At 44.0% G+C, this 13,026-nt stretch overlaps 3 protein-coding genes across 5 annotated transcripts; 1 reads left to right on the top strand and 2 right to left on the bottom strand.

The window, feature by feature from the left end:
* Window positions 1–428: 428 nt before the first annotated feature.
* SkpA (SKP1-related A) lies at window positions 429–2,301 on the bottom strand. Its single transcript, XM_017139364.3, has 2 exons — window positions 2,164–2,301; window positions 429–1,259 (listed from the first exon to the last, which is right to left on the bottom strand). The coding sequence occupies exon 2, from the start codon at window positions 1,232–1,234 to the stop codon at window positions 746–748; it is 489 nt and encodes a 162-aa protein (XP_016994853.1). The 5' UTR covers window positions 1,235–1,259; window positions 2,164–2,301; the 3' UTR covers window positions 429–745.
* Window positions 2,302–2,706: 405 nt separating this feature from the next.
* Window positions 2,707–11,188, top strand: Hmt4-20 (Histone methyltransferase 4-20). Of its 3 annotated transcripts, XM_044393956.2 has the most exons (4): window positions 2,707–3,417; window positions 4,858–5,563; window positions 6,315–7,929; window positions 9,963–11,188. In XM_044393956.2, exons 2-4 carry the CDS (start codon window positions 4,871–4,873, stop codon window positions 10,181–10,183), a joined length of 2,529 nt encoding a protein of 842 aa, XP_044249891.1. In that variant the 5' UTR covers window positions 2,707–3,417; window positions 4,858–4,870; the 3' UTR covers window positions 10,184–11,188. The 3 variants fall into 3 exon arrangements, with proteins under 3 accessions (XP_044249891.1, XP_016994825.2, XP_070074294.1); XM_017139336.3 differs by having other exon boundaries at window positions 6,315–10,099; XM_070218193.1 differs by lacking the exon at window positions 2,707–3,417 and adding an exon at window positions 3,893–4,032 and having other exon boundaries at window positions 6,315–10,099.
* Window positions 11,189–12,056: 868 nt separating this feature from the next.
* Roc1a (Regulator of cullins 1a) lies at window positions 12,057–12,972 on the bottom strand. The gene is made up of 3 exons (XM_017139312.3): window positions 12,769–12,972; window positions 12,634–12,661; window positions 12,057–12,567 (listed from the first exon to the last, which is right to left on the bottom strand). The coding sequence occupies exons 1-3, from the start codon at window positions 12,844–12,846 to the stop codon at window positions 12,347–12,349; spliced, it is 327 nt and encodes a 108-aa protein (XP_016994801.1). The 5' UTR covers window positions 12,847–12,972; the 3' UTR covers window positions 12,057–12,346.
* Window positions 12,973–13,026: the final 54 nt, after the last annotated feature.

The raw sequence follows: 13,026 nt of genomic DNA, 5'->3' as shown, positions 1-13,026 counted from the left end.
AGGGATCCAGAACTCTACAAGTGCCGCATTTGCGTCCTTCTGCCTAAAATTCCCGTGGTCACCTATTGCCGTCACACCTTCTGCAAGAATTACCAGATCAAGACCAAGAAGCGCATTGGATATCGTCCCGAAGGCCTGAAGATGGATAGACAGCTGTTCCAGCACTATTACATATGATGATTTTAGTTATGTTGCTTAAAACTTGTTAATAATTATTTATGAATTACCAAAAAAAAAATTAATTATTTGGGATTATGAAAACATCAATTTATAAATAGGACCAGTGACTCAGAGCACAACAATTTCTCTGATAAGGCTATTGAATTTCGAGAAAGTACAGTCTAGCTGAGAATTTCGAGAGATTTCCCCAAGTCAATGAAATTGATATGCAGCTAAACAGAAAACGGGTAATCCCACAAAATTGCCAGTTGTTTTGTGTGTTTGGGTAGTACATATTTATTAAGGTGAAATCATAGTGTTCTTATTCATATATGTAGGCTACATAGAGTTATGCATTTTCGCATAGAACGAATAACCCCGTGAATCACATCAAGCCCGTTCAGTTATTCAAATTCAAAATGAGGGTCTTTCAGGGTAGAGAACAAAAAAAAATGTGAAATGAGAGTAGCAACTAAATAAAGCTCCAATGCGGCATCGGCATGACTCCATGTCTGCTTCGCATCTGCATCCGTCTGCTGTCTTCCTCCTCCTCCTGCTTTATAACTTGATCCTGGTCGAGAGCGGTCTACTTCTCCTCGCACCACTCGTTCTCCTTGCGCACCTGCTCCTCCTCGGCGGGCGTAAAGTCCTTCTTGATGTTGAAGGTCTTGCGGATCTCCTCGGGAGTCTTGCCCTTGATCATGTTGGCCACCGTCTTGCAGGTGAGCTCGAGCAGTCCCTTGATGTCCAGATAGTTGGCCGCCAGGATGAGCTCGAACAGGGTGCCCTGATCGACCTTGAGGAAGTCGGCATCCCAGGAGATGATGTCGTCGGTGCGCTTCTCCTTGCTCTCATCGTCCTCCGTCGGCTGGGGATCGTCCTTGTGGTAGTGGGCCCAGGTGAGCACTTTGCGGAGGATCGTCGAGTTCACATTGGGCAGCGGCACAATGGCATTCTCGTCGTCCTCCATGCCGCAATCCTCCAGCATGGTCTTGATGGTCCCCGAGCACTTGGCGATCTGGATGTCCGTGTCGAAGATCTCCTCGTCCGAAGATTGCAACTTGATGCTGGGCATATTGCTTATTTTTTTATCGCTTTTTCTAGAAACGGTACAAAATTGGTTTATACATTTAAAACAATTTTTTTGCGGTTTTTACCGGTTTATTTTGAAAACAAATATTAGGTACAAAATACATGAGAAGAAAAATGGTTTACAGGGGTTTATAAAATGGATGTATGGACACTAAACAAAAATTAGGTAAATTTAAAACAACAATTTTTTTGCGTTTTTTTACCGGTTTTTTTTAACGAATATTAGGTACATAAATGGTTTACAAGGATTTATAGGTGCACTAAGCAGAAATTTTTACCGGTTTATTAAAAAAAAATATAAAGGTACAGAATAGGTACAGAAATGGTTCACAAGGGTTTATAAAATGGATAATGGACATTTTTCGGTTTTCCTTTCCAGGAAAAATGTAGGTACACTAAACAAAAATGAGGTACAAGTTCACAGCACCGATTCGAAATGGGTAAATAAACCGTTCTTTGTGTTCCCTCTTCCTCGAAACGGTTAGGTACAGAACTGAATGACAAACTTTGGTACAACATTTGTACTTGAGTACAAACTGAGAAATGTTTTTTAGTGGAAACGGTTTGTTTTTATATCGCATTTCCCAGCAATTAAAAGTGATTCACGCCAAATACTGATAAATAAATTGTTTGCAATCTTGGGCAATCACTTGAATTTACCAGTCTAACTTGATATTTCTAGAGGAATCTTTGAAGGGCTTTGGGTGCAACAAAAAAACACAAAACTGAAACACGATGAGCACAAAAATATAATCGAAATGATGAAGAAAAAAAAAACAGCGACACTTTCCAGAAATGCGCACTTACACACACGCACGTTCGGGCTGCTGGTGTGTGTGTGTGCGTTTTCCTCGCTGTCCCCACAGCACTTTTTCCCGCTTTTCGCGGGCTTCGTCTTAAAGTGCCACTTACCTTAAGGTATTGTCTTCGAATTACTGCAACTACTTGCACGGGAGCTCCTTTTGGGATGAAAAATAAGCCACAATCGAAGATTCGTTTCGGGAAGAAAAAAAATATGCAGAGCACTTAGAGGTGGAACAACGATTGGAGATTAGTGATGTGAAAAATATATCAAATTAGCAATATATCGATATTTTATATCGTGGTATTTTTCCCCTCATATATCGAATATCTCTAATTATTAAAATATATTTTTGACATTTCAAAAGTCAAACTGATCTGAAATGAAGTTGCAAAAAGTATTTTAGTACCAAAATTCTTTCATTTGTGATATCAAAACTACACTTTTCGTCACAAGCGTTTCTGTTTAGTGGCTGTTGTTTTTTTATTCATTTTCACAACCCTATTAGAGATGGCCCAGAAATCACGCGATAGGTGCGTGCCTTTGCTAATTTAGCCGTGTCACACTCCGCACGTTATTTATGGTATTTTCAGTATTTTTCGGTATATAGTATATTTTCAGGAATCTGGCTTACCATCGATAGGCAACCAAACATCGATCGCTCGACGTTGTGCCACCTCTAATGAATCGGGACCAAATCGCGGAAAAAAAAGCAGCCGCATTTTGTAAATTAAGTCCGAATTAGAACCGATCCGACACAGAGGTCTTTTACAAGAGAATCGCAAAATCGCAACGGAAGCAGAGGCAAAGTGCAGAAAAGAAAACAAGCGGAGAAGTGAAGAAAAAGGCATACATACAGACGCACGTACACACGTCTCGCCTCGCTCGTCCGCAGGAATATATGTATCCGTCTGGGTGTGCGTGTGTTGGTGTGCGCTGCAGCAGCAGCAGCTTCTAGGCGTGAAAGAGAGGGGGCTAGATTCCCATTCCCTTTCCGACTCGCGACTTTTGGAGCGTCTCGCGAGCGAGAGAGAGCGAAAGAGAGAGAGGCAGAGCCAGAGAGCGAGAGCCATGGACGGCGTTTGGATGTTTTTGGGGAACAAAGGCGTCAAGAGCTAAAATGATTTGGCACAGCAGCGGCGATATATTTTGGATACGCAGCCAAAGCCAAATCCAAGCCATCCAAAACGATAACCAATTCCAACTCCAATCGCTCTGTGTATGTGTGTGTCTCGACGAAAAGCCGTGGAAAAAGACGCACGCACACACACGCACACAGAGGCATCAGCAGCAGCAGCAGACAAAGCATCGTTTTGCGGGTGCGAGCGAGAGGCAATAGCGCCTTAGTGAATAATTCTTTTAAGGTAAATGTTTACAACAAATCGAATATCGAGAAAAAAGTGCAAAAACAAAAAAAAAACAGCACACCAGAGTGTGTGTGTGTGTGTGTGTTGGACTGTGCGTGTGTGTGTGTAACAGGCGCCGCCATTTTTCGTTCCCATGTAACGAGCGTCTAGGGTTGGCAAATCGCTGAAAATGCTCTTATAAACAAAGAAGTTTGCAAACTTGGATTTGGATCAAGCCAACCGCCCGGTGAACCGCAGTTAACCATAATTTTTTCCCTTATTTCCGCCCCTTCTAATTAATTAATTTAATTTGCAAGCCTTTCTTGCGCTTGGCAACCCTTTTTCTGCCATTCTCACTGCGCATATGCTGCTCTCTCGCTCTCACCTGCGTGCGTGTGTGCCTGTGCGTGTGTGTATGCGTTTGTAAACAGCTGAGAGAGCAATTTGCAAGCAAAAAAAAAGTCATTTCCATTCAGAACAATTCGGCCAGCAACAAATATTCATTTCCCATTTCCAGCCATGTTTCCCAGCACCACCCACTTGTGTTTATGTTAGTTTATTTAATGGTCCAGCAAGAAAAGCAGTTTGCCGTTTCGCCTACCGCGCAGCTTCAAGAAAATGCTAAATTAAAAAGTACGCTTTGCTGCGCATGCAAATCGATAATCAATTTTTGTTTGCTTTTCGTACATCAACACACACGTTCAATACTTTTTTTTGCAGTAAGTGTGTGTGTGTGTGTGCCTGCATATTCCAGGATTACCATATTGTCTTTGTTTTTTTTTGTGGATCAATACTTTTTTTTACATGTGCTTGTCAAGTTAATTGATTTTTTTTTCGCACGTGTGTGTGCGTGTGCTTGAAGAGCCTGGAACGAGTGCGAGCGGGAGGGATGTCTGTCGACGACCTCAGTTACACTCCCCTTCTCTCTCCCTCTCGCGAAGCCGTATGAGTAAAAATAAAATTATGCCCATAAATTTGAGCAGAACGAGATAAGTGAAAAATATAGCACAAATTTTATTGTGCAAAAACAGCTGTTTTGTGCTGATTAAACATTTGCAAAACTATCCTTTGTCGCGAGAGAGAGAGAGATAGAAAGGGAAGGATTGTGTCTGTGCGAATACTTTTGCACTTGTCCTAGTCCTGGAAATCGTATTGCCATCTCGCTCTCAGCCATGTAACCCAAGAACAGCGGCGTTGCCAGATAAGCGAAAAACAGTTTGCGGTTCTTAGCGATTTGAATTCAAAAACAGCTGATATTTGCCGGTTTCCGAATTTTAAGATTTTGAATGTTTTTCTATACTTGAAATAGCATGTGACCAATAGAACATAAAAATTAAATTGACAAATAATTTTTAACGTAATTTTGGCTTTCGACTTTCTTAAATCATTCTTAAAATATATATGAAAAAAAAATTTTTTTAACAAATTTTTGTAATAAAATTTTTTTTTTTCTTACAGACTGTCCTGCAGAATGGTCGTCGGCTCGAATCACACGCGGCGCGGTGAAACTGGCAGCAGATTTACAAACAGCAGCAGCTCCAGTGGCTCAAACGGCGGTGGTTCCACCGCTTCGGCCAGCAGCACCACCAGCGCAACGTCTTCACTAGCCACCAATTCCAATTCCACGTCGACGGCGACTGCGGCTGCGGCTCTGTTGTCGTCCATGTCCCACAAGGGTCATGGCCCACCGCCATCCGCCCCGCCATCTGCGCACCACCAGGCGAATCAGCACCACCATGATCCTCATACCCCCCACTATCAGCAGGCGAATCAGCATCCCAGCAGCCACCACCATCAGTCGAATGGCAGTGGAGGAGGAGGAGGAGCCTCATCAGGATCGGTGGTCAGTGGACTCAATGGCTGCAACGGCAGCGCCGTCAGCCGCCTCTCGCAATCCACTGGGATGTCGCCGCGTGAACTCTCCGAGAACGATGACCTGGCCACATCGCTGATCCTCGATCCGCATTTGGGTTTCCAGACCCACAAGATGAACATACGCTTTCGCCCCTTGAAGGTGGACACGCAGCAGCTGAAGGCCATTGTGGATGACTTTATTCACACGCAAAACTACGATGTGGCCATTCAGCGGATCTACGATGGTCCCTGGATACCGCGTCATCTCAAGAACAAGAACAAGATAGCCACCAAGCGGCTGCATGATCATGTAAGTGCGGAAGTTAATACTTTAATAATTTAATACTTCATAATTTAGTTGATAGTTATTATTATAACCTTGCACAGAGTATTATGAGGGTATTACATCCCAAAAAGTATAAATATTCTTGATCAGCTTCACTAGACGAGTCGATCTAGCCATGTCCGTTTGTCCGTTTGTTTGTCCGTCCGTTTTTATGCAAACTAGTCTCTCAGTTTTAAAGCTATGAGGCTAAAACTTTCCGAAAAGGCTTCTTTCTTTTGAAGGTAGTATATAAGTCTGAACGAGGCGAATCGGACAACTATATCATATAGCTCCCATAGGAATAATCGGGGAAAAAATTAAAAAAAATTATATCTTGGGTGTTTTTAAACATATAACCTACTACTTTTGGAAATAACATTATTTATCTAATTCTGAATTTAGAATTAAATTTTATGCCATAGGAAAGATCGGAAAATTAATGGGAAAATAATAGGAAATAAATTATAGCTAGTTGGTTTTTATTGTATTTTCTTCTACTTTGGAATATAACTCTTTCCGAATTTTGTTTTTAGTTTTAATAAAATCGAAATCATATAGCTGCCAAAGGAAAGATCGTTAAATTAATCACAAATACTAGGAATTTTAACATTTTTGTGATTTGTAAATTAGTAAAAATTATCTGCAAGGGTATATAAACTTCCTTTCTTGTTAATTTGTTAATTCTAAGGGCATACATATATCTTATTAATAAAGTTCTCCCTTAATCCCCCTGCAGATTGTCCGCTACCTGCGCGTTTTCGACAAGGACAGTGGCTTTGCGATCGAGGCCTGCTACAGATATTCGCTCGAGGAGCAGCGCGGCGCCAAGATAAGCTCGACGAAGCGCTGGTCGAAGAACGACAAGATCGAGTGCCTGGTGGGCTGCATAGCTGAGCTGACGGAGGCCGAGGAGGCGGCCCTTTTGCATTCGGGCAAGAATGACTTTTCCGTGATGTATAGTTGCCGCAAAAATTGCGCCCAATTGTGGCTGGGACCGGCTGCCTACATTAATCACGATTGTCGCGCCAACTGCAAGTTTCTGGCCACCGGCAGGGATACGGCATGCGTGAAAGTCTTGCGCGACATCGAGGTGGGCGAGGAGATAACCTGTTTCTATGGCGAGGACTTTTTCGGCGACTCGAATCGCTATTGCGAGTGCGAGACATGCGAACGCCGCGGCACAGGCGCCTTTGCGGGAAAGGATGATGGTCTAATGTTGGGTCTTAGCATGGGATTAGGCCTAACCACCAATGGACCGGGCAACAATGCCGGTGGCTATCGGCTGCGCGAGACGGACAATCGGATAAATCGCATCAAGAGCCGGGCCAATTCGACGAACAGCACGTCGAACAGTAATAGCAATACAAACGATTCCACTGGCACCAGCGAGAGTAGCAGCACAAATGGATTGGCGGTGGTTTCTGGAGGAGGAGCAGCTGCAGGAGGAGCTTCTGTGCCTGCAGTGCCATCACAGCCATCAGCTGGCGGAAGCAAGGAGCTCACTGTAACTGCACCCGTTTCGCTGCTCGAAAAGAAACTACCGAATGTTGTCGTCTCCCCGCTGACCATGAAGGAGCTGCGCCAAAAGGGCATGACCAAGTACGATGCCGAGATGATAATGGCCAATGCAGCCTACCAGCAGCAGCACCATCATCAGCATCATTTCCATCACCACCATCATCATCATCACCATCACCACAATCATGGCCAGCATGCGAGTACAGGAGCCGAGGCCACAGCGGCTGTTCAGCAATTGGCAGCCATGCAAAAGCCAGGAGGAGCAGGAGGATCAGTAGCAGGAACAGGAGGAGGAACAGCAGTGGCCGGCGGAGCGGGCTCCGAGGTTAATGGCAATCGCTCCAGCAGTCTGCGCAAATCGATGCGTGTGAATAGCACCAGCAGCAGCATCTCCACAGCCTCCACGGATGAGGCGGTGCCCGTGGTGGTGGCCACTAGTATTCCGCTGCCCACCAAGGCGCCTGTTGTCCTGGTGCCACGTTGCAAGCCCGCCCAGATGGCCATTGCCGCCATGCAACAGCGACAGCAGCGCCAGCTGAGACGCAGTGAACGCCAGAAGGAGAAGCTCACGGATGGCGAGAGCAGCGACACCAGCAGCGATCAGCAGCAGAAGAGGGAGCAGAATCAGCATCAGTTGGCGGAGGAGGAGCAGGCACATCCGGTGGAGAAGCAGGAGCAGCAGCAGGAGAAGCGTGTGACGCGAAATAGTGCGGGAAGAGGAGGAGGAGGAGCATTGGTAGCCAGATTAGCCACTGCCCATAACAATAACATTGCAACCACAACAACAACAAACAGCAGCAGCAGCAGCAAAGCAACCACAACGATTACAAATTGTAATAATCATAATTGTAATAATAGCAGTAGAATTAATCATAATTCTAATCTTAGCGGTAGACTTAGTGTTAAATCGAAGAAGCCAGCACCAAGTGAGGCCTCGTCCACACCCTCATCCACATCCACATCCACAGAAAATCAGCAAAATCAGCAACAGCAGCAGGCAACGCGTCGCAGCCAGAGTCCCGCCTACAAGAAGAACCTTTTGGCCAGCTTCGATCCCGATTTGGATCAGCAAAAGAAAGCAGAAAACGAAGGACCCACACCGCCGGTGGTCAAACAGAAGCGAAGTCGCAGGGCAGCCGCCTTGGCAGCGGCGCAGAGCATCCATTGCGAGGCTCTCGGCGGATTCTCAACGGGTTCCGGGGGCGGCGGGCAGCGCAAGAGGGCAACGCAGGCGGCGGCAGGAGAAGCTACAGCCACCTCAACCATCAGTAATGTGGAACCCCTGCTAAAGACACCAGAGCGCCGATTAAAGCTAACGCTGCGCATGAAACGTTCACCCATCCTCGACGAAGTTATTGAGCTCGGCACGAGTCTAAGCAACGGCGGCCGCAATGCCTCTTCCTCTCATCGCGGAGGAGGATTAGGAGGCGGAGGAGCTGGAGCAGCAGGAGAGGGAGCTGCGCTAAATCTCACCAACAGCAGTTCGAATGGCATTGAGTACGAGATTCTGCGCATGGAGGGCATTTCCGAGCATGGCAACGATGATGAGGAGGATGAGGAGGAAGACGATGAGCAGGAGGAGCAGGAAGAAGATGAAGAGCCAGAGGAGGAGGAGCCACCACCGCCGCCTCTAAAAGAAGAGCAACAGCTGCTGCCCAGCAAGAAGCAGCGAAAGAAACAGCGCAGCCGTAGCAGGAGCAGCCAACGCAGATCGCCGGCGCCGAGCAGCAGTAGTGTATATGGCACGCCGCAAAAGAAGCGACTACGCTTGATCTTTGGCAATGAATCCCACACCATAGACATTCCACCAGCAGCAGGAGGAGCAGCAGAGGGAGAGGACTTGAACAGCAGCGGAGGAGGTGGTGATGAGTCCTTCAATGTCTCGTATGCCAGCAGCACCAGTTTGACGGTGAATACCTCCTCCAGCAGTACAAATAGTTCATCAGGAGGAGGAGGAACCGGAGGAGAGGCAGTGGACTCCTCCTCCACAGTGGGTGCCACTACGATTGCAGCCCAATCACCCTCATCCACGACCAGCAGCTCCTTTCAATCGGCCTGCACATCGACGACGAACAGCAATAGCTATTTTCCGAATGGCAAGCAAGGCGAGGATTCGTATGCGATGCACTACTATCAGCTGGGCAAGTTTTCCGGGACCTCGAGTCCTGGCCAAGGACAGGCCATTGTGAGCAGCAGCAGTGGAGGAGGAGGAGGAGGAGGAGCAGCTGCTGGATTCATGAGCATGCCCAAGCACACTTTCGGCACCTGCGCTCTCCTGGCGCCCACAAGTTTTGCTAGTTTGCAGAACCAGCCGCCGGGGATTAGCCAGCAAAAGGGAGTGGTAACCACATCCACAGCCACTTCGAATGCGCCGAATCATCATCATAACAACCATCATGGCCAGAAATAACCAACGACTGATCTCCAAGCAAATTGACTAAGCACAGCTGCCATTGCCAAGAGAAGAGGATGAGAAACCAGGAGGAGAAACCAGGAGAATATGGAAGGATCGCTGCGCTGCTGGCGTCGTTGCCTCTGCTGCTGCTGCTGATGATCCTGTGAAACAACACACACACTTCCCATAGAAGAACCCTAGTTTAAGATCTTAGTCCAAGTAGATCCTTTTTCCTATATACCCATATATATATTCAGGAAGCTAACTAGAAAACAGGCTGACAAATCGAATCCGGATATATATATATATACCTGATTATAAATTGATTTTTTTTTCGCTTTCTTTTTCTATTTCTCTCTTTTTTCTCTTTGTGATTGCTCCCCCCGTTTTTCTCTACATTTTTATTTTGTGTTCGCGTTGCATGTTGTGCGTGTGTGTTGTGTGTTGTTTGGTGTGCTTTTCTTTTTGCAGGTGGAAATTTAAGGCTTAGGAGTAGGAAAAGGTCGGAAAAGTGCGACGGCAGCCAGAGGAGGAACAGCAGCAGCAGCAGCAACGCCACCAGCAAAACGAACAGCAGCAGCGGCAGCAGCAACATCTTCAGCGGCAACAGCAACACCAGCAGCAGCAGCAGCAATTTGATAGTTAAAAAGCTAAGAATAGAGTTAAATCGCATACAAATCATGTACAGTTGAGAAATAACAGCCAGCAGGATCAGGATCAGGATGATCAGTGAGCCCAGGAGTCCCCCAAACCAGCCATTCATTATTCAAAACAATAAACAAAATGAAATGTGGAAGGATTTAACAATGCACACAGACACAACAACGCAATTAGCAGCGGTTTTAGACGCCTTATATAAAGAAAAAAAAACAACCTTATATTTACAAAAATAAATATATAAAGGATACTTTAGAAAAATCCCACAAAAGCCAACAACAAAACAATAGTGCAGCAGCAGCAGCAACAACAAGAACAGCAATATATAAACAACTCAATTAAGTAATTAAATATATATATATAGTATATATATATATACAACAAATTTAATATTAATAACAAATCGAAAATAGTAGAAGAAAAGGGGATAAAGCGAAACTTAGCAAATCATAAATTTTCACCTAACAGAATACAATGTATATAAACAAAAACAAAGCGGAGAATTAAATTATAAAGCCAGCGAAAGCGAAAAATGATTAAACCGAACATACAAATAAAACTGCTAAAAACAATTTGAAAACAAAAATGGTGATTGATCCAAGTACTCTGCTTTACAATACATATATTATATGGTTTTCGATCCAACCCAATCCAATCAGCTCGCATCATTCTGTTATCATCCCCAAAAACATTTCATCCAAAATTTCGTTGAAGTTTAGTTTTGGAAAACTTAAAGCTAAATCAACCTCACACACACTCACACGAAATGTACTTGGCCCACACACACACACACAAACACCGATTTGATTATATTTTTTATTACCTATAGTAATAAATATAAATATATGATTTTTTACGATATGATTATTTTTTGTTTACCTATAAGTTTAGTTGCTAGCATATATAATTATACATTAATCATATTCAATATATATTATATATACTTTATTCATATGTGTAACTACTGTGTATTATTTTGTAAGCCACCAACAACAATTTCGGCAGCCACGGCCGCAAAACATTCATAATAAACTAAAAAAGAACATTTAGTTTTTACAAATGCATGGTTTTTTCTTCTTCCAAATCAACAGTTGATTTCCTCATCACTCACGTCGATTTTTTCCCCATTCCATGATACATGTGTTGAACAAAGGACTTCCGGCGAATCACAAACAAAGCTTTTTATATTTTTATTTTTATGTGAAAATATTGATGTGATTTTTGTGGTCTTGCACACAGCATAGTTTTTTTGATGGTTGGGTTTGGTGTTGAAGTTTTTCTATTGGAATTCTTGAGAATTTTTGAAAGGAAGCGAAAATCTAACTATCCTATAAAACCGATATCAGGATATATGGTTTTACCAGGTAATAATATTCTCAATTAGTATAAAGTTGAAATATAAGAGAATTTGCTATTATTTGATTCCTAGAATTCATGGATATTCCTCATTTCAAGCTATTTTATCTGTTTCTAAAGTTTTTCTATTACAATTTTTTAGGTTTTTTAAAAGGAACCTCAACTATCTAACCATTTTATAAAATATATATTAGGATAAAAGGTTTTACAAGGTAAAAATATTCTCAATTAGCCAGTATAAAGTTGAAATATACGAGAATATGCGATTATCTCTTCAAATTCTACATGTACCTTTTTCAGAACCGAAAGGTATGCAAATAGGTCTGTTTTTTGGGTGGTAATCGAGGGAATTGGCAAATATATCTCTCCATCCTGAAGGTCAACTATTTAACTATTTTATAAAAATGGATATTGGGAATATTTTAAATTAGCCAGAAAAAATATAAGAGAAATATAAAATATTTCTTGTTTTAAGCCAGTTCTTCAGTGAATGATTTTAAGAACCCTATGATTCATGGGTATTCCTCATTTCAAGCGAAAGTTATACGCGGGTAGTCTTCTCCATCTTCTACAGCTTTTATTTCTTGCGTTACAAAAAGGTCTGTTTGTTGGCTGGTAATCGTTGGAATTGGCAACTGGAACTCTGCGCGTCCCGAAGATCGTTGCCAATTCTCGCGACTTGGCCCATTCGCTTAAGATCTAAGAAGGTATTATATGATTTAAGTGTTCCGATGAAGCAGGCTTTTGAGTTGGGGGGAGTTTATGGATGTGTGTGGGTGAGGTTGATGCGCTGCTCCAACTGGTTATCCTGGAATTCCAATTTCCAATTTCCGACTGCCGATTTAGTGGCCGTACTTCTGGAAGTCCCACTCGCGGTTGTCCAGCGGGCAGACCTGGCGGGTCTTCAGCCAGCGGGAGATGCAGTGGAAGTGGAAGGCGTGGTTGCAGACGCCCCAGGCCACGGTGCACTCCTCGCTGGTGGCGGACGCCTGGTTCGCCTGGCACTCGATGCACAGATCCATGATGTGGTTGCGGCAAATGGCGCAATTGTCGACCACGATGTCTGGAAAGGATTGTTATCGGTTAATTGATTATTCCTTGATTATTCCAGTGCTTTATTTTAACTCACCCCAGGCCCACAAAGCCACGGCGTTCCACTGTTAATTATTACATGTTATTTTTTTTAGGGGAAAGAGAAGAGAAGAGAATATATATTTCCAATGCCAATGACCCAGCCATTTTGCTCGACTCAACGACAACCTACCTTCTTCACCTCGAAGCGCTTCTTCTCGCCCTTGCTGCTGCTCGACGGCACCTCGAACTCTTCCTCGTCCACCTCCATTGTCGCGGTTTTGCCTGTTTGTTCCGGTTTCCTGAGAATTTGCAATTTATTGCAATTATTTCGCGTTTTTTGCCAGTTCCGTTTCGATAGGAGCAGTCTATCGAAAATGGTGTGCCTGCCGGTGTGACCGTCGGCTGCAAGTGTTAGCTATTCGATATTTGGATACAAGTTGATATCTAT

This window comes from Drosophila takahashii, chromosome X (genome assembly GCF_030179915.1).
Source record: "Drosophila takahashii strain IR98-3 E-12201 chromosome X, DtakHiC1v2, whole genome shotgun sequence".
In the NCBI taxonomy this organism is placed as follows: domain Eukaryota; kingdom Metazoa; phylum Arthropoda; class Insecta; order Diptera; family Drosophilidae; genus Drosophila; species Drosophila takahashii.
The sequence above is the reverse complement of the archived record's forward strand: the minus strand, read 5'-3'. Positions and strand labels throughout refer to the sequence as shown.

Coding starts and splice junctions, on each gene's coding strand:
- SkpA (XM_017139364.3), bottom strand. CDS start 1,234: ATGCCCAGCATCAAGTTGCAATCTTCGGACGAGGAGATCTTCGACACG.
- Hmt4-20 (XM_017139336.3), top strand. CDS start 4,871: ATGGTCGTCGGCTCGAATCACACGCGGCGCGGTGAAACTGGCAGCAGA. Junction 5,564..6,314: donor CCAAGCGGCTGCATGATCAT/GTAAGTGCGGAA, acceptor ATCCCCCTGCAG/ATTGTCCGCTACCTGCGCGT.
- Roc1a (XM_017139312.3), bottom strand. CDS start 12,846: ATGGAGGTGGACGAGGAAGAGTTCGAGGTGCCGTCGAGCAGCAGCAAG. Junction 12,662..12,768: donor AGCGCTTCGAGGTGAAGAAG/GTAGGTTGTCGT, acceptor AATAATTAACAG/TGGAACGCCGTGGCTTTGTG. Junction 12,568..12,633: donor CGTGGCTTTGTGGGCCTGGG/GTGAGTTAAAAT, acceptor AATCCTTTCCAG/ACATCGTGGTCGACAATTGC.